This window comes from Anas platyrhynchos, chromosome 33 (assembly GCF_047663525.1).
Source record: "Anas platyrhynchos isolate ZD024472 breed Pekin duck chromosome 33, IASCAAS_PekinDuck_T2T, whole genome shotgun sequence".
NCBI classification, from domain to species: domain Eukaryota; kingdom Metazoa; phylum Chordata; class Aves; order Anseriformes; family Anatidae; genus Anas; species Anas platyrhynchos.
This window is the reverse complement of record NC_092618.1, coordinates 6,573,645-6,596,553: the sequence shown is the minus strand read 5'-3', so window position 1 is coordinate 6,596,553 and position 22,909 is coordinate 6,573,645. Positions and strand designations below refer to the sequence as shown.

General features: G+C 63.0%; 1 protein-coding gene across 1 annotated transcript; it reads right to left on the bottom strand.

Annotated features, from left to right (window-relative positions):
• Nucleotides 1–4,866: 4,866 nt before the first annotated feature.
• On the bottom strand, nt 4,867–17,247 carry LOC140000164 (latent-transforming growth factor beta-binding protein 4-like). The gene is given in 20 exon segments (XM_072029943.1): nt 4,867–4,890; nt 5,370–6,766; nt 7,846–7,974; nt 8,459–8,524; nt 9,221–9,455; nt 9,458–9,543; nt 9,622–9,750; nt 10,591–10,929; nt 11,571–11,696; nt 11,779–11,904; nt 11,977–12,096; nt 12,611–12,736; nt 12,815–12,940; nt 13,547–13,675; nt 14,403–14,619; nt 14,710–14,930; nt 15,017–15,163; nt 15,393–15,557; nt 16,685–16,807; nt 16,906–17,247. Coding segments are annotated over 20 exon segments (4,173 nt in total). The 5' UTR covers nt 17,048–17,247.
• Between the last annotated feature and the right edge of the window lie 5,662 nt (nt 17,248–22,909).

The window sequence follows — 22,909 nt, the reverse complement described above, 5'->3', positions numbered from 1 at the left end:
GCGGCATGGCCGTCACCACCGTGGGGCTGGGGGACGCGGCGGGGGCACCGGAGGGGCAGCCCCCGCGCCACCTCTACCGGGTGGCCTTGGCCGGTGAGCGGGGGCGGGGGGTTAGGGGGGGGTGTTGGGGTGGGGGGCGTTGGGGTTTGGGGATCTGGGGTTGGGGTTATGTGGGGGTTGGGGCTATGTGGTTGGGGTCTTCTTGGTGGGGGGGGTCTTCATTGGGGTGGGGTCTTTATGGTGGTGGGGTCTTCATGGTTGGGGTCTTCATGGTTGGTGTCTCCATGGTTGGGGTTTAGGTGGTTGGGGTCCTCATGGTTGGGGTCTTCATGGTGGTTGGATCTTCGTGGTTGGGGGTCTTCATGGTTGGGTTCTCCATGGTGGTTGGGGTCTTCATGGTTGGGGTCTTTATCGTTGGGGTCTTCATGGTTGGGGTCTTCATGGTTGGGGTCTCCATGGTTGGGGTTTAGATGGTTGGGGTCTTCATGGTTGGGGTCTTCATGGTTGGGGTCTTCATGGTTGGGGTCTCCATGGTTGGGGTTTAGATGGTTGGGGTCTTCATGGTTGGGATCTTCGTGGTTGGGGTCTTCGTGGTTGGGGTCTCCATTGGGGTGGTGTCTTTATGGTGGTTGGGTCTCCATGGTTGGGGTCTCCATGGTGGTTGGGTCTCCACTGGGGCGCGGTCTCCATTGGGGTGGGGCCTTCATGGTTGGGGTCTTCGTGGTTGGGGTCTTCGTGGTTGGGGGACTTCATGGTTGGGGTCTCTATGGTGGTTGGGTTCTCCATGGTTGGGGTCTCCGTGGTTGGGGTCTAGATGGTTGGGGTCTTCATGGTTGGGGTCTTTATGGTTGGGGTCTTCATGGTTGGGGTCTTCATGGTTGGGGTCTCCATGGTTGGGGTTTAGATGGTTGGGGTCTTCATGGTTGGGATCTTCGTGGTTGGGGTCTTCGTGGTTGGGGTCTCCATTGGGGTGGTGTCTTTATGGTGGTTGGGTCTCCATGGTTGGGGTCTCCATGGTGGTTGGGTCTCCACTGGGGCGCGGTCTCCATTGGGGTGGGGTCTTCATGGTTGGGGTCTTCGTGGTTGGGGTCTTCGTGGTTGGGGGACTTCATGGTTGGGGTCTCTATGGTGGTTGGGTTCTCCATGGTTGGGGTGTCCGTGGTTGGGGTCTCCATTGGGGTGGGGTCTTTCTGGTGGTGTCTTTATGGTGGTTGGGGTCTTCATGGTTGGGGTCTCCATGGTGGTTGGGTCTCCATTGGGGTGGGGTCTTCATGGTGGCGGGGTCTTCATGGATGGGGTCACCATGGCGGATTGGGTCTTCATTGGGGGGGGGTCTCCATGGGGATCTCTCCATGGGGTGGGGGTCTCCACGGGGGGGTGGGGGTCTCTGACCGCTGTGTCCCCCCCCCCCAGCCTACCTGCTGCTGGGGGTGACGGCGGCGCTGCTGCTGCTGGCGGCCTTCCAGCAGCTGCTGGAGCTGCACGGGGTCAGCGCCGCGCTGCGCCCCCCCCCGGACCCCCCCGAGGAGGACGGGGGGCTGCTGGACGAGGGGGGGCAATAAACGGGGGGCTCGAAGCGCGACGGGCTCGCTGTGGTCACTGGGGGGGGTTGGGGGTCCCAGATGCATGGGGGGGGGGGTCCCAGACACATGGGGGGGGTCCCAGACACATGGGGGGGGGTCCCAGGTCCAATAGGGGGGTTCCCGGTCCCATTGAAGGGTCACAGACCCATGGGGGGGGGGGGGGGGTCACAGCACCATTGGGGTGGGGATCCTGATCCCATTGGGGGGGGTCCCCAAACCCATGGAGGGGTCCCAGACACATGGGGGGCTCCCAGTCCCATTGGGGGGGGCAGACACATTGAGGGGGGGAGCAGATACATGGGGGGGGTCTCAGTCCCACTGGGGGGGGTCCCAAACCCATAGAGGGGTCCCAGTCCCAAGTAGAGGGGTCCAGACTCATGAGGGGGGGGTCCCATTTGGGGTCCCAGTCCCTGTGACACCACAGCCCCCCCCCCACCCGACCCTATTAGGATGAAAGAACTCCCCCCCCCCCAGCTCATTTTATAGAAAACCTTTATTCTGTAAAAATTGGGGGGGAAGTGAGGGGGGGCTCACATGGACGGGGGGGGAGGGAGCGGGGGGCCGGGCACCCCCATGGGCACCCCCAGGAGCCCCCCCCCCACCTCACCCCACAGCGGGCGGGGGGGGGATGCCGGACGGTGCCCCCCAGTGTCTCTCCATCCCCCCCCCCCCAGCTCCGATATATACAGACAATAAATACAGGGCCCCCCCCCCCGGGATGGGGAGGGGGGGGCTCAGGCCGGGGGGCGCGCGGGGACGCAGCGGGGGGGTCCCTGCGCCGCGACAGAGCCGGGGGGGCAGAGGCAGCGGAAGGAGCCGGGGGTGTTGAGGCAGCGCCCCCCCCGGCACAGGGCGGCCTCCGAGCACTCGTCGAGGTCTGCGGGGAAAAGGGGGGGGTCAGGGGAGGTCGGGGAGGGGGATTAAGGGGGGTTGGGGGGGATTTGGGGTGGGATTGGGGTGGGATTGGGGGGTTTTGGGGGGATTGGGGGAGATTGGGGGGGGAATGGGGTGGGATTTGGGGTGGGATTGGGGGGGGTTGGGGGGGATTGGGGTGGGATTGGGATTGGGGGGGATTGGGGTGGGATTGAGGGGGATTGGGATGGGATTGGGATGGGATTGGGGTGGGATTGGGGTGGGGTGGAATTGGGATTGTGTGGGTTTTGGGGTGGGATTGAGGGGGATGGGGATGGGATTGGGGTGGGATTTGGGGGGGATTGGGATTGTGGGGGATTGGGATGGGATTGGGGTGGGATTGGGGGGGATTTGGGGGGGGATTGGGGTAGGATTGGGGAGGATTTGGGGGGGATTTGAGGGGGGATTGGGGTGGGATTGGGGTTGGATTGGGATTGGGTAGGATTTGGGGTGGGATTGGGGTTGGGATTGGATTTGGGGTTAGACTGGGGTGGGGAGGGGTTGCGGATGGGATTGGGGTGAGATTTGGGATGGCATTGGGGTGGGATTAGGATGGGTTTGTGTTGGGATGGGAAGGGATTTGGGGTGGGACTGAGATTGGTTGGGATTTGGGGCGGGATTGGGATTTAGTTGGGATTTGGGGTGGGATTGGGATTGGATTTGGGGTCGGACTGGGGTGGGAAGGGGTTGCAGATGGGATTGGGGGGGGTGGGGATGGGATTGGGGTGGGATTGGGATTGGGGGTATGGAATGGGCATGGGATCGGGATTTGGGGTAGGATTGGGGTAGGATTGGGGTAGGATTTGGGGTTGGATTAGGGTGGGATTGGGGGTTGGATTAAAGTGGGATTGGGGATGGGATGGGGTGGGATTTGGGCTGGGACTGGGGTTTGGGATGGGATGGGATTGGGATGGGAACAGGCTGGGATTATGCCGGGATCAGGCCGGAATCAGGCCGGAATCAGGCCGGGATTAGGCCAGGATTAGGCTGGGATCAGGCCGGGATCAGGCTGGGATTAGGCCTGGATTATGCCAGATTAGGCCGGGACTAGGCCGGGATTATGAAGGAATTAGGACGGGATCAGGCCGGGATTATTCCGGGATTAGGCCGGGATTAGGCCGGATTAGGCCGGGATTATGCCGGGACTAGGCCGGATTAGGCCGGTATTAGGCCGGATTAGGCCGGGATTATGCCGGGACTAGGCCGGATTAGGCCGGGATTAGGCCGGATTAGGCCGGATTAGGATGGGATTAGGCCGGATTAGGCCGTATTATGCCGGGATTATGCCGGGACTAGGCCGGATTAGGCCGGATTAGGCCGGGATTATGCCGGGATTATGCCGGGATCAGGCCGGGATTATGCCGGGACTAGGCCGGATTAGGCCGGATTAGGCCGGGACTAGGCCGGACTAGGCCGTATTATGCCGGGATTATGCCGGGACTAGGCCGGATTAGGCCGGATTAGGCCGGGATTATGCCGGAATCAGGCCGGGATTATGCCGGGACTAGGCCGGGACTAGGCCGGATTAGGCCGGATTAGGCCGGATTAGGCCGGGATTAGGCCGTGTCTCACCCACGCAGGCCACGCGTGCCGCGTCCAGCCGGTAGCCGGGGTCGCAGGCGCAGGTGAAGCCCTGGGGCACCCGCACGCAGTGCCCATGCTCGCAGCCGCTCAGCACCCCGCACAGCTCCGGCGGCAGCGCCTCGTCCCGGGGGTCTGCGGGGGGGGGTCCCCGTCAGCCCCCTCCCCATAAAAAAAACAAAATCCCCCCCCAAAACCCCTCAATCCCCCCCCCCCCCCCCAAACTCACCGTCCTTGCTGGCAGCCGCTCGGCCACACCGTGGGGCTGGAAGAGCCACGGGGGGGGGTCCTGGGGGGCGCTGGGGGGGCTGCGGGGCCGGGAGGAGCGGGGGGGGCCCCGGCGGGACCCCTCGAAATCCTCCAAGTCCTCGTAGCAGGGGGGGGCGGCGTAAAGGGCGTCCCCGCGGGGGTCGTAGCCCCCCCCCAGCCCATAGGGGTCGTAGTCGGCGCGCAGCCCCGGGGGGGGCAGGCGGGGGCCCGGACCCCCAAAGGGGAGGGGGCCGTAGGGCAGCCCGTAGTGGGGGGGGTATTCGGGGCCGTATTCGTAGGGGGGGCCCAGCCCCGGGCCGGGGGGGCGCAGGACGTTGCAGAGGAACTCGAAGTCATCTGGGGGGGGGGGGGGGGGGGAGAAAAAAAAATGGGGGGGGGGGCAGGTTGTGGGGTGGGGTCCTAAAAATTGGGGATGCTAAGGGGGGGGGTGTAAAGAGGTGGGGGGGGCACTGTTATATGGGGGGTGCCCAAGGGGTCTCCATTGGGGGGGGGCGTTGTGGGGTGGTGGGAGGGTTTCCCATTATTGGGGGGGGCAAATAGGTCCCTGTTATGGGGGGGGTCCAAGGGGTCCCAATCATGGGGGGGGTGTCTAAGGGGGACCCACTCTGGGGGGTGCCCATGGGGTCCCCATTATGGGGGTCTGGGGGGGGTCCCTATTGCTGGGGTAGGAGGGGGGCAGGGTGGGGGTCCCCCTGTGTGGGGTCTTGGGGACATGGGGACATGGGGACATGGGTATAGGGGATGGGGGGGTCGTGGGCATGGGAGGGGGCATGGGGACGTGGGCATGGGGGGGGGGACAGGGACATGGGGGGACATGGGGACACAGGGATGTGAGGCTATAGGGCCTTAGGGACATGGGGACATGGGGACAAGGGGACAAGGGGCCGTAGGGGACACAGGTGCATGGCAACATGAGGCTATGGGGCCACGTGGCTGTGGGGTCATAGGGACGTGGGGACATGGGGACACGGGGACATGGGGACGTAGGGGACACGGGGACATGGGGATGTGGGGACACGGGGCCATCGGGGACACGGCGGTGGCACCTGAGTGTCGCGCGGGGCACAGGGCGCAGTCCATGCCCCAGGCCTCGCCGTAGAGGCAGCAGCACTCGGTGTAGGTCGCCTGCCGGTCCAGCCGCGGGCGCCCGCACACCAGGTCGGGGCCGACCTCCTGCCAGCACACGGCCGGGTCCTCCTCTGGGGACGGGGGGACACGGGGACACGGTGACGGGGGGCGTGGGGAGGCGGGGAGGCGGCGGGGGATATGGGGACATGGGGATGTGGGGCGTGGGGCATGGGGATATGGGACACAGGGACATGGGGACATGGTAATGTGGGGACAGGGGACATGGGGACATGGGGACAGGGGGACGTGGAGACATGGGGAGGTGGCGTGGGACGTGGGGAGGCAACGGGGGACATGGGGACACAGGGACATGGGGACATGGAGACACGGGGACATGGGGACGTGGGACATGGGGACATGGGGATGTGAGATGCGGGGACATGGGGACATGGGGAGGTGACGTGGGATGTGGGGAGACAACAGGGGACACTGGGATAAAGGGACGTGGGACATGGGGACGTGGGGTATGGGGACACAGGGACACAGGGATACAGGGACATGGGGACATGGGACATGGGGATATGGTGACGGGGGGTGTGGGGACACGGAGAGGCAGCGTGAGACGTGGGGAGGCAACGGGGGACGTGGGGATATGGGACACAGGGACATGTGGACACAGTGACATGGGGACATGGGGACACGGGGACGTGGGGATATGGGGACACGGGGACACGGGGACATGGGGACACGGGGACATGGGGACATGGGGACACGGGGACATGGGGACACAGTGAGGTGGGGACATGGGGAGGTGATGTGGGATGTGGGGAGACAATGGGGGACACTGGGATGAAGGGATGTGGGACATGGGGACATGGGGACACGGGGATATGGTGACGTGGGACAGGGGGATGTGGGACAAGGGGAGGCGACGTGGGACATGGGGACACGGGGACACGGGGATTTGGGGACATGGGGGATACAGCGCCATGGGGGTATGGGGACACAGGACGTGGGGACACGGTGACGTGGGACATCAGGATGTGGGACATGGGGACACGGGGGGGGCATCAGGGGACAGTGCCGGGACACGGGGATGGGGGGCCACGGGGACATAGGGCAGGGATATGGGGACACGTGGGGACAGGGCGACACGGGGGGGGTGACGGTGACACGGGGGGGGTGACAGGGGGTGGCCTCACCCATGGCGCGGGTGTCGTTGGTGACGCAGCGGCGCTGGGAGCCGTCCAGCACCAGGGGGGGGGCGCAGGAGCAGAAGTAGGAGCCCACCGTGTTGACGCAGCGGCCCCCGATGCACGGCTCCGCGTCCTCGTCCTGGCACTCGTCGTTATCTGGGGGGGGGGCGGTGGTGGTCGGCAAGGGGGTGGGGGGCACGGGGGGGGGGGCTGGAAGGGGGCTCGGGGGGCTGGAAGGGTGCTCGGGGGGCTGAGGGCAGGGTGCTTGGGGTGCGAGTAGGGTGCTCGGGGTGCAGACAGGGTGCAGGCAGGGTGCTGAGGGTGCAGGGAGGGTGCACTCAGGGCACAAGTTGGGTGCTCAGGGTGCAGGTATTGTGCAGGGAGGGTGCACTCAGAGCACAATTAGGGTGCTCAGGGTGCAGGTAGGGCACGCTCAGGGTGCTCAGGGTGCTGGCTGGGTGCTGGAAGGGTGTGGGCAGGGTGCTCTCAGGGTGTGAGCTGGGTGCAGGCAGGGTGCTCAGGGTGCAGGTAGGGTGCTGGCAGGGCACAAGTTGGGTGCTCAGGGTGCAGCCAGGGTGCTCAGGGTGCAAAGAGGGTGCTCAGGGTGCAGCCAGGGTGCTCTTAGGGTGCTTTCTGGGTACAGGTTGTGTGCTCAGGGTGCAGGTAGGGAGCTCAGCGTGCTGGCTGGGTGCTCAGGGTGCTCTCAGGGTGCAAGTAGGGTGCAGGCAGGGTGCAAGTAGGGCGCACTCAGGGCACAATTAGGGTGCTCAGGGTGCAGGTAGGGCGCACTCAGGGTGCAGTCAGGGCACAAGTCGGGTGCTCAGGGTGCAAAGAGGGTGCTCAGGGTGCACTCAGGGCACAATTAGGGTGCTCGGGGTGCTCAGGGTGCAGGCAGGGTGCACCCAGGGCACAATTAGGGTGCTGAGGTCAGGGTGCTGGGGGTGCTGGGGGTGCTGGGGGTGCTGGCAGGGTGCTCAGGGTGCTGAGGGCAGGGTGCTCAAGGTGCGAGTAGGGTGCTCGGGGTGCACAGGGTGCTCTTAGGGTGCAGTCAGGGTGCAAGTAGGGTGCTCTCAGGGTGCAGGCAGGGTGCTCAGGGTGCTCAGGATGCAAGTAGGGTGCTCAGGGTGCAGGCAGGGTGCACCCAGGGCACAAGTAGGGTGCTGGGGGTGCTGAGGTCAGGGTGCTGGGGGTGCTGGGGGGGTGCTGGGGGGGTGCTGGGGGTGCTGGGTGCTCACCCACGCACTGCAGGTGCTCCTGCTCGTAGTAGTAGCCGCTGGGGCAGTAGCAGCTGAAGCCGGGGGCGGCGTTGATGCAGACCCCCCCCCGGCACAGCTGCGGCGCGAACACCCGGCACTCGTCCACATCTGGGGGGTAAGGGGGTAAGGGGGGGGGCGACGTCAGGGGGAGGGTCCTCGGAATTGGGGGGGGCACCCCCGAAACGGGGGAGCCCCTATATAGGAGGGGAACCCCAAAATAGGGGGGGTATTGCCCCAAAATAGGCGGGATGCACCCAAAAGGGGAGGGGCGTAACCCCACAAAATAGGGGGGGCATCCCCAAATTGAGGGGGCACCCTGAAAAATGGGGACATCCCCAAAATGGGAGGGGTGAGTCCCCCAAATGGGGGCCATTCCCAAATTAGGGGGGGTGAGTCCCCAAAACGGGGGGCATCCCATAAATGGGGGAGCCCCAAAACAGGGGTGGCATCCCCAAAATGGGGGGGCATCCCCAACATTGGGGAACCGCTAAATACAGGGGGGAGCCCCTGAGTAGGGGGGGGAGTCCCTAAACGGAGGGAACCCCCAAATGGGGGGGCCCCATCGCTGTGCCCCCCCCGCGGCCGCACTGACCTGCTGCTGAGCCCTGGGGCCCCGTGGTCTGGCCGGTCCCGTGGGGGCAGAGGGCTCGGTGCTCGGCTTGGGGGGGGGGACAGAGGTGTCACCCCCCCTGCACCTTGGCACCATCCTGACCCCATCCCCAGCCCATCCCTGTCCCCATCCACACCTCGATCCCAATCCCATCCCATCCCAGTCCTAATCCCTGGCAATACCCACCCCAATCCCAATCCCTTTACAATCCCATCCCCATCCCCATCCCAAATCCCATCATCACCCCAAACCCATCCCAATCCCTTCCCACCCCAGTCCCAGTCCCATCCTCATCCCATCGCCATCCCATCCCCATTCCATCCCAGTCCCAATCCCAATCTATCTCAATCCCATCACCAACCCCATCCCAATTCCATCTCCACCCCCCCAATCCTATCCCAATCCCATCCCAATCCTAATCCTATCTCCATCCCAATCCCATCCCATCCCAGTCCCAATTGCAACTCCAATCCCATCGCCATCCCATCCCATCCCAAATCGCATCCCATCCCACTCCACTCCAATCCCAATCCCATCCCATCCCATCCCAGTCCTATCCCCATCCCTTCCCATCCCAGTCCCAATCCCCATCCCCATCCCCATCCCCATCCCCATCCCCATCCCCATCCCCGTCCCCATCCCCAATCCCAATCCCCATCCCCAATCCCACTCCCACCCCAATCCCTTCCCACCCCACGCCATCCCCAATCCCCTCCCCCCCCCATAGCGTCCCCATGTCCCCACCGGTTCCAGGCGTGGGGCACGGCCTCGGGGGGGGGCAGCGGACCCCCCAGGCGCCCCCCACGCTGCAGCAGCACTGCTGCCGGCTGACGTTGGGCGCCAGCACCCCGCAGGCGGGGCTGAAGCACGCCGCCAAGCCCGGGGGGGCTTCCACGGCTCCGGGGGGGGCCGGAGGAGTGGGGTCGCTGGGGGGGGTCCCCCGCACGTCCCCGTCACCGGATCGAACTCGTGCCCCCCGTCGGGGCAGAGGCAGAGGAAGGAGCCGTCCACGTTCTCGCAGCGCGCCGCCCCGCACACCCCCGGCAGCGTCGCGCACTCGTCCACATCTGGGGGGGAAACACGAAGGGGGGGGGCTCAGTGTCACTCTGGGTGTCCCCCCCCTGCTGTCCCCGCTGTCCCCGTACCCTGGCAGTGGTGGCCGTGCCAGGCGGCCTCGTAGCCCTGGTGGCAGGCGCACTGGAAGGAGCCGGGGAGGTTGTGGCAGGCGGCGTGGGGGCCGCAGCGGGACCCCCCCTCGGCGCACTCGTCCTCGTCTGCAAGCGGGGAGGTGACGTTTTTTTGGGGGGAGGGGGCGGTGGGGACATTGGGGGGGGGAGCGTGGAGCCGTCCCCCAAAAGCTCAGCCCCATGGGGGGGTCCCCACTGTCCCCCGATGGTCCCTGCTCTCCGTCTCCATCCTGACCCCATGGAGAAGCCCCCCTGCACCTCGACCCCATTGGCTTGTCCCCAGTGGCCCCATTGGCTTGTCCCCAATGTCCCCCATCGTTTTGTCCCCATTATCTCCCGTGGTGTTGTCCCTGATGTCCCCTGCTGCCCATCCCCATCCTGACCCCATAGAGAAGTCCCCCTGCACCTCGACCCCATTGGCTTGTCCCCAGCATCCCCGTTGTTTTTTCCATGTCCCCCATAGCTTTGTCCCTATTGTGCCCCATTGGCTTGTCCCTGATGTCCCCCATGCCATGGCCCCTGCTGTCCGTCCCCCTCCTAACCCCATGGAGAAATCCCCCTGCCCCTAAACCCCATAGTGGTGTCCCCGCTGTCCCCTAGGGCAGGGTCCCCTCAGCCTCTCCGTACCCCCATCCCCATCCCCGAGCCCCAGTCCCTGTCCCCATGGCCCCATCCCCGTCCCCATGGCCCCATCCCCATCCCAATCCCACCCCAATCCCATCCCCTCCCATCCCCATCCCAATCCCAGTCCCTAAACCCATCCACTATTGGTCTCTATCTCCATCCCCAACCCCAACCCCAACCCCAACCCCAACCCCAACCCCAACCCCAACCCCAATCCCAATCCCAATCCCAATCCCAACCCCAACCCCAACCCCAACCCCAATCCCAATCCCAATCCCAATCCCAATCCCAATCCCCGCTCACCCTCACACCCCCCGCCGTCCCGGGGCCGGTAGCCGTGCTGGCAGGCGGGCACGCAGCGGTAGGATCCGGGCAAGTTCTCGCAGCGCTCAGCCCCACACAACTCGGCCCCGTGCTCCTGGCACTCGTCCACATCTGCGGGGACAGGGCCACCCTCGCCGCCAGCCCCAGGGTGGGGGGCACCCAAAATCCCCCCCCCCCAACCCCCCAGCCCCTCACCGTGGCACTGGGCCCGCTCGGCGTCGGTGCGGAAGCCGGCGGGGCAGTGGCACTCGAAGGCGCCGTCGGTGTTGGCGCAGCGGCCGCCCCGGCACACGTCCCCGCGCTGGCACTCGTCCACGTCTGGGGGGGGACACGGGGTGAGGACGGGGGGGACATGGGCACGGGGTGGACGTGGGTACAGGGGGGGGACACGGGGGCAGGGGGGATACGGGGAAAGAGGGGGACACAAGGGGCTGGTGGCACCCCGTGGTACCCGGATGCGTGGGTGGGTGGTGGAGGGGTGGGGTGGGATGGGATGGGACTGGGGTGGGATTGGGATTGGGATGGAAATGGGGATGGGGTGGAAAAGGGATGGGATGGGATTGGGGTGGGATTGGGGTGGAAAAAGGGTAGGATGGGGATGGGATTGGGGTGGGATGGGGATGGGATTGGGATGGGGATGGGGACTGGGGTGGGAATGGGGATGGGATGGAGACAGAGATGGGATGGGGGTTGGGATTGGGGTGGGATGGGATGGGGACAGGGAGAGACATTGGGATGGGATAGGATGGGGATGGGATTGGGATGGGGATAGGATTGGGATTGGATGGGGACATGGATAGGCACGGGGATGGGACTGAGTAGATTAACTGGGACTAAAAAACCGCAACTGGAATAGAAACCACAATGAGAATGGGGACTGCAATGGGACCGGGATGGGTATGGGGACGGGGACAGGGACAGGGACAGGGACAGGGACCGGGACCATGCCGGGCTCTGACCAACGCATGCGGTGCCCTCGGGGGTGCTGGCATAGCCCTGGGCGCAGAGGCAGCTGTAGGAGCCCTCGGTGTTGAGGCACTCGCCGTGGGGGAAGCAGAAGTCGCCCTCCAGGCACTCGTTGACATCTGTGGGCAGATGGGGGCCGTGGGGGGGCCGTCGGGTGTGGGGGGGACACGGCACCATCCCCACGCCGCCCCCACCACTCACCCGCGCATGGCGCGCCGCCGGCACCCACCCAGTATCCGCGCCGGCACTGGCAGTGGAAGGAGCCCTCGGTGTTACTGCAGCGGCCGTGGGGACCGCAGGGCGAGCCCGTGGCGCACTCGTCCACGTCTAGGGGGTGGCACAATTAAGGGTTGGCCCCCCCCTCGGGGGGACAGGGGGGACGTGGGGGGACGCGGGTACCTGCGCAGCGCCCATGGCGCAGCTCGAAGCCGTCGCGGCACGGCCGGCACTGGAAGGAGCCCGGCGTGTTGGCGCACTCCTGGCCGGGGCAGGCCAGGTGGTTCTCGCACTCGTCGATGTCTGCGCGGCACGGAGAGGGGGCGGCGGTGGTGGCACCGCGGGGAGGGCGTGGGTGGTGGCACCACGGACGGGGACACCACGGATGGGGACACCACAGATGGGGACACCACGTATTGGGAGGTTATGGATGGGTTCACCATGGATGGGGACTCCATGGATGGGGGCACCACGCATGGGGACACCACGCATGGGGACACCACGTATTGGGAGGTTATGGATGGGTTCACCATGGATGTTTAACCCCGTGGCTGGCAACACTATGGCATGGTGACCCCATGGCTGCTGACCCCATAGATGTTGAGTTCTTGGATGGTGGCGTTATGGCACGGTGACCCCATGGATGGTGACCCCATGGATGGTGACCCCATGAACGATGACCCCATGGGTGTTGAACACGCAGATGGTGTCCCCATACCCTTGGTGTCCCCATACCCTTGGTGTCCCCACAGCCCGGTGTCCCCACACCCAGTGTCCCCACAGCCCGGTGTCCCCACACCCCGGTGTCCCCGCTCACCCTGGCACTGTCCCGTGGGCGTGCTGGCCTGGTAGCCGGCCGGGCAGACGCAGCGGTAGCCACCGGGCAAGTTCTCGCAGCGGCTCTGGGCGCAGGGCGAGGGGCTCTGGGCGCATTCATCCACATCTACGGGGACACGGCCACCTCAGCCCCATCCCCGTTGTCCCCATTGTCCCCCTCTGTCCCCCCCCCGTCCCTGCTGACCTTGGCAGTCGGTGCCGCCGGGGCCGGGCTGGTAGCCGGGGCCGCAGACGCAGCGGAAGCTCCCCACCGTGTTCTCGCAGCGGCCGGGGGCGCAGGGCCGGGGGCTGCGCCGGCACTCGTCCACGTCTGGGCAGGCGGGGGGATGGACGGCAATGGGGACAGACGGACGGACAGGAGCGGGGACGGATGGAGAGGTGGGTGGGAGGGAAGGGGGAGAGGGGAGTGGGGAGGTGGGTGCGCGGGGAAATGGGGGCAGGGGGAAATGGGGGCACGGGGAGGTGGGGGCATGGAGAGATGGGTGGGTGCGTGGGGAAACGGGTGCATGGGGAAATGGGGGCAGGGGGAAATTGGGGCTTGGAGAGGTGGGTGCACGGGGAGGTGGGTGCACAAGGAAGTGGATAGATGGGGAAATGGGTGCACGGAGAAATGGGTGGGTACATGAGGAGGTGGGTGCATGGGGAAATAGGTGGGTGCATGGGGAGGTGGGCGCATGGGGAAATGGGTGCAGAAGGAAATGGGTGCGTGAGGAAATGGGTGCATGAGGAAATGGGTGGCTGCACGGGGAAATAGGTGCACGGGGAAACGGGTGAGTGCATGGGGAGGTGGGTGCATGGGGAAACAGGTGCACAGGGAGGTGGGTGCACAGGGAAATGGGCGCACGGGGAAATGAGTGCAGGGGGAGGTGGGTGCACGGGGACATGGGTGCCCAGGGAGGGGCCGGGCGCCGCTCACCGATGCAGTGGGTGCCCTGGGTGCTGAGCCAGAAGCCGGGGTGGCACAGGCAGGTGTAGCCGCCCTGGCGCGGGACGCAGCGCCCGGGGCCGCAGATCCGCGGGTTCCGCTCGCACACGCTGCCGGCGGCTGCAAGCGGGCACACGTGAGTAACACATGTGTGTGCAAACGGGCAGGCGTGCAGCTGTGCACACCTGTGCAAACATGCACGCATGCACACTGTGCACGTGTGCGCAATCAAGCATGCATGCAACTGTGGACATGTGTGCAAATAGGCATACAGGACACATGCACACGTGTAGGCGTGTGTAAGTAGGCATTGTGCACACGTGTGTAAGCAGGCATGCATGTAGCCGTGCACACGTGTGCAAATAGTCATGCATGCAAACCGTGCACACGTGCACAATATATTTAGCTGTGCATGCATGAGATGCACACGTGCTACTGCAGCTGCATGCAGCTGGGCAAGCCTGCAATGGTGTGCACACGTGTAACACGCACGTGTGTAACTGTGCACGCCTATAACTGTGCACAAACGAGACTGAATAAATGCAAATTGCACACGTAACTGCTTGCACATGTAACTGAGCACACGTGCACATGCAACTGCACACATGCAGCCATGCAAGCATGCAACCATGCACAAGTGCACAGCCACATGCACACACGTGTGACCTTGCACGCCTGTGCTGAGATGTGTATGTGCAACGGCGCAGAGCGTAACCACACGTGCAAAAAATAAAATAAAATGCACGCACACAGCTGCACACAGTGCAACCCTGCGCACATCTGCAACCATGCATGCATGCAACGGTGCACACACGTGTGCAGCCGTGCACAAGTGCCCCAGCCCTACCTGGTGCCGGACCCTCCGGGCCGGGTGGCGTGGGGAGGGGTCCCAGCAGCCCCAGGGTGGGTCGAGGCACGATGACAACCTCGGGGGCTGGTGGTGGCACCTCGGGGATGCGCGGTGGCACCTCGGGGACGCGTTGTGGCACCTCAGGGACGTCTGGTGGCACCTCGGGGACATCTGGTGGCACCTCGGGGACACGTTGTGGCGCCTCAGGGACCCGCTGTGGAACCTTGGGGACATGTGGCACCTCAGGGACATGCGGTGGTGCCTCAGGGGCACGTGGTGGCACATCAGGGACATGTGGTGACACCTCGGGGACACGTGGTGGTACCTCGGGGATGCGTTGTGGCACCTCGGGGACAGGTGGTGACACATCGGGGACCCGTGGTGGCACCTCGGGGACACGCGGTGGCACGTGTGGGACGCGTGGTGGCACCTCGGGGACGCGTTGTGGCACCTTGGGGACCCGCGGTGGCACCTCGGGGACAGGCGGTGACCTGCTGGGGGGCGGCCGACCGGGGCGCCAGCGAGCTGTGGGGCAGAGCAATGGGGTGAGGGGGGGTCCTGGCAGCCGGGGGGGGTGGGGGGGGACAAAGCGGGGGGGACAAGGGGCTCACGGGCGGCGGTCCCAGCTGGGGAGGGGACACGGGGACGCCCCAGGGGGACACGGGGCAGGTCCTGGCCCAGGTAGCGGGTGTTGTAGTGCAGGTCGGAGGCCGAGTAGTGGTAGCCGGGGCCGGCGGGGCAGATCTCCTTGAACCCCTCTGCAATTGAAGGGGGGGGAGGGGGTGTCAAAATGGACCCCCCCCCAAAAAAAATTACCCCCCTCCCCCAAAAAAAACCCCCCTCCAAAGGGTGAGCCCGTGGCTTTGGGTGCAAATCCCATGAAACGGAGGCTCCCCAAAGGGTTTTTGTTTTTTTTTGGGGGGGTCCGCCCTAAAGGGTTTTTTTGGGGGGATCCCAAGGGGTTGGGGGGGTCCCGGGGGGGCTCACCGGAGCCGAAGGGGGGGCAGCGCTGGCACGCCGGCCCCCAGGCCTTGCCCACGCGGCTGCAGCAGCAGATCTGGCGGGTGATGTTGCGCAGGGTGGGCAGCGCGCAGCGCCCCTCCCGCAGCACCCGGTAACACGGCCCCCGCGCCTCCGAGATCACCTGGTGGGCTGGGGGGGGGGGGGCGGGGGGGTGGTACCGGTCACCCTAATCCCAATCCCAATCCCAGTCCTAGTCCTGGTCCTAACCCCAATCCCAATCCCAACCCCAATTCCAATCCCAACCCCAATTCCAATCCCAATCCCAGTCCTAGTCCTGGTCCTAACCCCAATCCCAATCCCAACCCCAATTCCAATCCCAACCCCAAAACCCCAATCCCAATCCCAATCCCAATCCCAATCCCAGTCCTAGTCCTGGTCCTAACCCCAATCCCATTTCATCCTGTTCCCATCCCAATCCCACCTCATCCTACTCCATCCCCATCCCACCCCAATCCTTTCCCCTTCCTCTTCCCTTCCCTATCCCCTCCCAATCCCAATCCCAATCCCAATCCCAATCCCTATTCCATTTCAGACCACCCCCATCCCCATCCCATCCCCATCCCCTCCCAATCCCAACTCCAACTCCAATCCCAACCCCTACTCCCTCCTCACCCCATCCCCATCCACATCCCAACCACAATCCCAATCCCAACCCTAATCCCAATTCCAACCCCAATCCCAATCCCTACCACAATTCCAGGCCTTGCCCCGACCTCAACCCCAACCCCAATTCCAATTCCAATCCCAATCCCAGCCCCAGCCCCAGCCCCTGCCCCAACCCCAATCCCAATCCCAATCCCAATCCCAATCCCAACCCCAATCCCAATCCCAATCCCAATCCCAATCCCAATCCCAATCCCAACCCCAACCTCACCCCCAATCCCAACCCCAACCCCAGCCCCAACCCCAATCCCAATCCCAATCCCAACCCCACCCATAATCCCAACCCCAACCTCATCCCCAATCCCACCCCCAACCCCAACCCCACCCCCAACCCCAACCCCAATCTCAACCCCAACCCCAACCTCACCCCCAATCCCAATCCCAATCCCACCCCCAATCCCATCCCGATCCCAACCCCAATCCCAATCCCAACCCCAACCCCAATCCCAGCCCCAACCCCAACCCCAACCCCAATCCCAATCCCAATCCCAATCCCAATCCCAATCCCAATCCCAACCCCAACCCCACCCATAATCCCAACCCCAACCCCACCCCCAACCCCACCCCCAATCCCATCCCGATCCCGATCCCACAGATGCAGCTGCTCCGGGACGAGTCCAGGATGAAGCCCTCGTGGCAGAGGCAGGCGAAGCTGCCCCGGGTGTTGGTGCAGAGCCCGTTCTTGCAGAACCCCCCCTCCTGGCACTCATCCACATCTGGGGGGGGGACGCACACACACAGGGTGGGGGTCAGCACCCCAAAACCCCCCCCATCCCCTTTTAACCCCCCCAAAAATAAATCTCCCCAAACTCACCCACGCAGGAGCCGTTGGCGCGGCGGAAACCTTTGGGGCAGGGGTGCTGCCCCACGGCGGGGGGGTTCGCTGCAAATGGGGGGGGGGAGGGGGGGACAAAGTGAGCCCCCCCCCCACACCGCAGAACCCCCCCCAACCCCATAACCCCAAAAAAAACCCCGCTGCCTTACGGGGGTCGGCGTCGCAGGGCTGGCACTCGTGCACCCCCCAGGCCACGCCGGCCCCCCGGCAGCAGACGTCCTGGGTGCGCAGACCGGGCAGGGGCGAGCTGCACTGCACGGGGCGGGGGGGTCGGGGGGCGCCGGGACCCCCCCCGTGTCCCCATGTCCCCCCCCACGTCCCCATGTCCCCACCTGGATCCCCAGGTCCCCCTCTGTGTCCCCACCACGTCCCCAGCCCCACATCCTCGGCCACCTCCCCGTGCTCACGGTGCCATCCCCATGTCCCCACCCCAATGTCCCCATCCCCATGTCCCCATCCCCATCCCAATGTCCCCATCCCCATGTCCCCATCCCCACCCCAATGTCCCCATCCCCATCCCAATGTCCCCACCCCAATGTCCCCATCCCCATGTCCCCATCCCCACCCCAATGTCCCCATCCCATCCCAATGTCCCCACCCCAATGTCCCCATCCCCATGTCCCCATCCCCACCCCAATGTCCCCATCCCCATGTCCCCATCCCCACCCCAATGTCCCCATCCCATCCCAATGTCCCCACCCCAATGTCCCCACCCCAATGTCCCCATCCCCACCCCAATGTCCCCATCCCCATGTCCCCATCCCAATGTCCCCATCCCTGTCCCCATGTCCCCATCCCCGCCCCCAAGTCCCCATCCCCATCCCCATGTCCCCCATCTCCCCAGGCACAACTTGTGGCCATTTCCTCAAGTCCTATCATTAGTTATCTGAGAAAAGAGGCTGACCCCCTCCTCATCACAACCTCCCTTCAGGAAGTTGTAGAGTACAATGAGGTCTCCCCTGAGCCTCCACTTCCGCAGACCAACCACCCCCAGCTCCCTCAGCCGCTCCTCACAGGACTTGTGCCCCAGGCCCTTCCCCAGCTTTGTAGCCCTGCTCTGGGCACACTCCAGGGCCTCGATGTCCTTCTGGTACTGAGGGGCCCAAAGCTGAGCACAGCACCTGAGGGGCGGCCTCACCATGTAATACACAATAAATGTTTGTTCATTGTCTTTTGTATTATAAAAACAAGGAGTTCCGTTTGAGGAGCAGGAGTTGCAAAAGCTCCCTGCTGAAGTAAGGAGCTGGATAATACTTGGCTAGACACTATGAAAATTCTTTTGCTTAATGTAACAAAAAAGAGAACCCCCTCCCCTTCTCTCCTTCTGCATCTCAGTTGCCTCTTTCGTTCAAAGACCCTGCTGCAAAGCTCATGTAACCATCTCCTGATAAGTTGTTAAACTAGTGTATCAACATCTTGCCTTCCTGTCTCACGCTGGGCCAACATGACCAACTAAAAAAAGAAGTTGAACCACAACGCCGAGGAAGACTACGGCCTTCATCTTCACGACCACCAGAGGGACAGAGACGACCCCCTAGCAACAGTGCACACAGTCGCAGAATATACCAGGATGTGCTGCGTAATCCCGGAATTACCAAGATATAAAAAGGGACCCTGGGGGGGGTGAGGTGCGTGCCGTTGGTGGAGCCGAGACTCCGTTGCCGCCCAGCGCTGTTTTGCTTGCTGTTGCTTACTCAATAACTTCCTTTCTATTATTAATGCAATGCTCTCTGAAAATTAATTAAGGGGGCAACTTATAACACTGGGGAGCTCTGCTTGGGCATGGCTGGTGCGGCTGGTGGCGAAAGTGGGGTGGCTGGCGGGCAGCCTGCGATGGCAACCGATTGCGTTGCCCTTCACGGGCACCAGGCCTTGCAGCTGCCCCTGAGCAGCTCCTCTGGGAAGGATCCAGCGCTGAAGCATCTCACAGTGCTGGGAGCTCCCTTCACATCAGCCACGCTAATGCTGAAATTCCTCCTGTCCTCCTCCCTGCCAGGCGTCCAGCCAGGTGCAGGAGCACTCCATCTGCCTCTTCCAAGCCGTGACGGAGGCTGTGCTGCGGCAAAGGACGAAGAAAATGAAGAGGACAGTGCACAGGAGCCTTCTCCCACTCTACTTTCATATGAGAGACCAGAGTGAGAGCGTAGCAAAGGTACAGATCTCAGAGCTGAGCAGTTATGTGGGCAAGGGTGTGCTGATGCCACAGGGTTGCTCTGGGGGATCTCTGGCCGGCAGCATGAGCTGCCTCCGATGGTGGCTGTCCCGTGGCCTTGCCTTGGCCACTGAACCCAGTGCACGCTGCCCCCCACCACAGCCTCCCATAACGCGCTGGGAAAGGCTCGCAGCCCTGCCAAGAGGAGGGGACAGAGGGTCTCCTTCCCAAGGCTGTGCTGCTACCTCCCAACCTCTGCTGCTCCGCAGGCCTCTGGGGAAGCTCTCGCCGTGGCTGCAGAGTTTCTGCGATGCAAGGAGCTCAAGCGCTTGGCCCAGACAGAACAGGCGTGGAGGATTGGAGAGTTCTTGGTAAGGACCCACATTGGTTTGCCCCAGCTGGGCAAACGCGCCCGGCCAGAGCCCGCTGCCTGCAGCCGCATCCTCGCTCCCTTCCTGCCAGCACAGAGCCCCAGGGGGCTCTTCTGCAGGCCCCTCTGCCCTCCCTGCCCCCAGGATGATGGAGGAGACCCTGGAGAGGGTGTGCAAGCCCCGTGACCCTGCGTTCTCTCTCTCTCCAGCTGCAGCAGGACAGAGGCAGAGTAGAAGAATACCTGCAGCAGAGCCAGCCCTACCTGCAGGACACTCAGACCCTTTTGCGACTTGAGGCCGTCAGATTCATTGGTGAGCCCAGCCCCTGGGTCCCTCTTGGGGCAGCCTTTGGTAGCCCCAGGCACTGCCCTGTTGCCCCCAGAGCCCCCCGACTGGGCCCTTGCTCCAGGGTGCAGGAGGGGGCACAGCCTGGCTGGCCAGGCCAGGGGCTGCGCTGCTGGGAGCGTGCTGGGGAGCGGGGCTCTGATGGGGTCTCTGTGTCTAGGTCTTGCTGCGCGCTACTGCGAGGACCAGAGCGAGGAGAAGCTGAATGAAATCCTCAGCGGTGAGTGAGGGCAGTGGGGGGTGTGCTGGGGCTGGGGGGACAGCGGCAGAGGCCCCCGTGCCTTGCCCTGCTCCAGGGAAATGCTTCGGGGCGGAGGAGCAATGCAGCCATAGGAACGAGGGAGAGGAGACGGGGTAGCCTGTGGTGTCAGGGAATGGCCTCCCAGCCTGGAGCTGGGCAGTGCCGCTGAAAGGGTTGAGTGTCCCTGAGGAAGAGTCAGGGGAAAGGGCAGTAAGGCTGACAGAAGGTGGGAGCCTGTTGTAGAGCACGCAACCAGGACGAAGAGGGAGATGAGACAGCCTACAAGCAGCTAGGAGCAGGGTCACGATTGCTAGCCCTTGCTCTCATGGGGAAGCACAATAGCGAGAGGAAAGAGTCCAGGAGATTCCTGGAGTGTGTGAATCCTCCCAAGGGATGGAGGCAGGTGGTGAGGGAACCAGCTTGTGAAGGTGCCCCACTTGACCTGTGGTGCGCAGGTGGGGAAGGACTGGTGGCTGCATTTGGGACATTGCTGAGCAGCAGCTTTCAACGGATTCCTTTGTCCCTCCTGCTCCTCCTGGCCTGGGGAAGAGTCGAGTGGGGCTGGCATGCTCTGCAGGGGATGCCTGGGGATCTCTGCAAGGAGTGGGTTTTCATCTCTGCTCTTCTTTCTTTTGCAGTCCTCCAGCCTTCAGAGAAAGACCCGGAACCCATGGTCCGTTCCCTGGCAGTTCAAACCACCCTGATCGGGACGTCAAGGCATAAGGCAATGTCAGGACGGAGATTTCCACTGCCGTGTTGCCGCTAGCCCCGCAGCAGTCCTCAAAAGAGCAATATATATTTTAATAGAACTAGGTTGTTGTCTCGTTATTCCAGCAGCTCCTTCACAGTGACTCGGTGCCATGACGCTGAGCTAACTTGGAGGCCACCAAGGACGTCTTTTCCCTGGGCCCGGTGACTGCATGGCGCCTACTCAACCAGTGAAAGAGTCACAGAACCCTTGCGCTTGGAAAAGGGCCTTCAGCTCAAGTCCAAGCGTCAGCTAACACCACCAGGCCCACCACAAAACCACGGCCCTTAGCGCCAAGTCCACGCATTTCTTTAATAGCTCCAGGCCTGGGACTCCAGCAGTGCCCTGGGCAGCCGGTTCCACCCTTTGCATGAAGAAATTCTTCCTGACATCCCATCCTGTGGTAGGTGCGCCCAGGTAGAAGAACTGCTCAGCCTCCTGGCAGAGCTTCGGGAGGAGGTGGGCAGGCTGAGGAGCACCAGGGAGTCGGAGAAGGTTGAACTGTACTCTGCCAGCCCTGGGACAGATGCGTCAGGCAGACACAGCAGAGGAAATGGAGGATCCCCTACCCTCTGGCCATCAGGCAGAAGGAGTGCATCTCAGTGACGAAGGGATGGAAGTTTAGATCTGCTCGGGGCAGCAGGTGAACCCCTCCTTGCCTACCTCACCTTCCTTTCAGGTGCCCTGAAACAACAGACTCTGGAAGTAATGGACACACAAACGATGATGTGCATGAAGGTCCATCCAGGTTGGAGGGGTTTTCTAGGGCAAGTCAGCCTTCCCCAGTATCACGACCACCTCCATCAAGAAGAAGAGAAGGGTTACTGTCATAAGTGACTCCCTTCTGAGCAGAACAGAGGGCCGCATATGCCGGCCTGACCCAACCCATGGAGAAGTCTGCTGCCTCCCAGGAGATCAGGGTAAAAGGTGTTTCTGGAAAGCTCACTCGCCCCGTAAGGCCCTCTGAGCATCATCCATTATTGTTCTGTCCTGACAGAATCTTCTAAGTGGCACACCAAAATGGGAGGGAGTGTGCGCTAGCGAGATCCTTCGGCCTGCTCCATGCCACGTTGGGTACACTGGAGCACATTTGGAATGTTTCTGCACCGATGCACCCAGCATGAGGGACAAGCAGGAGGAGCTGGAAGCTTCAGCTCCATCCCAGAACAAGCGAGACTTGGTGTGCTGTGATGGACGGGTATGGGCTCTTCAGGAAGGATAGGCAGGGCAGGCGAGGCAAGGGGCTGGCACAAGGACGTGGCTGAGAGCTTCTGGGTAAGGATTAAGGGAGAAAGCAATCACTTGGATGTTGCAGTGGGTGTTTGCGATACCAATGAATTATTCGCTAAGCAACTAAGAGAGACCTCTCTTAGCTCAACTGCCCTTGTCCTGATGGGGGACTTCAACTTGCCAGACGTTAACTGGGAAGACCACACAGCTGATACAAGCAGGTCCAGGAGATTCCTCACACACCTTGATGACAACTCCTTGGTACAGCTACTGAGGGAGACAACAAGGAAAGGTGCCATCCTAGACCTGTTGCTTGTGTTATAAATGGCTCAGTCTTCAAAATAGGATTATAATCAAAGTTTACAATTTATTAAAGGAATAGAGGTAAGCAAACAGCGCTGGGTGCGCCGGGAGTCTCTGCTCCACCAGGACGCACACCAGTTACATCAAGCAGCTGATTTTTATGCTCCTAGGCTGATACATATTCATTACTACTCCTAAAAAAAATGGGTTATTATAATTAGCTTCCGGGATCCAAACCCTCCTACTGGAGCATGCGCATCAGTCTCTGGTGGTCCCCCTGGGGGTCTCTGGGGGTCTTTCATGCTGAAGGCTCGTAGTCTTCCTCTCAGTTTTTTTTTCTTGTCCTTCCCCTTTGTACTCCTTGGCAGCATGTCAAAAGCTTACACAGCGTTCCCTGCAAGTTTTGTCTTCTAGCCATCCTTCAGCTTCTTTCTTCTCCTTAATCTCCTGGCCGCCTGGCCAGATATCAGGGGCTTGCATAGTGTCCCATTCAGAAGTCATAACAGTTACTAGTTGTTAGCAGTTGTTCTGAAACCCCCAGACAGCAGAGACTTCAAAGAAAGAACATACAAACACAAATAGCTCTCTATTGA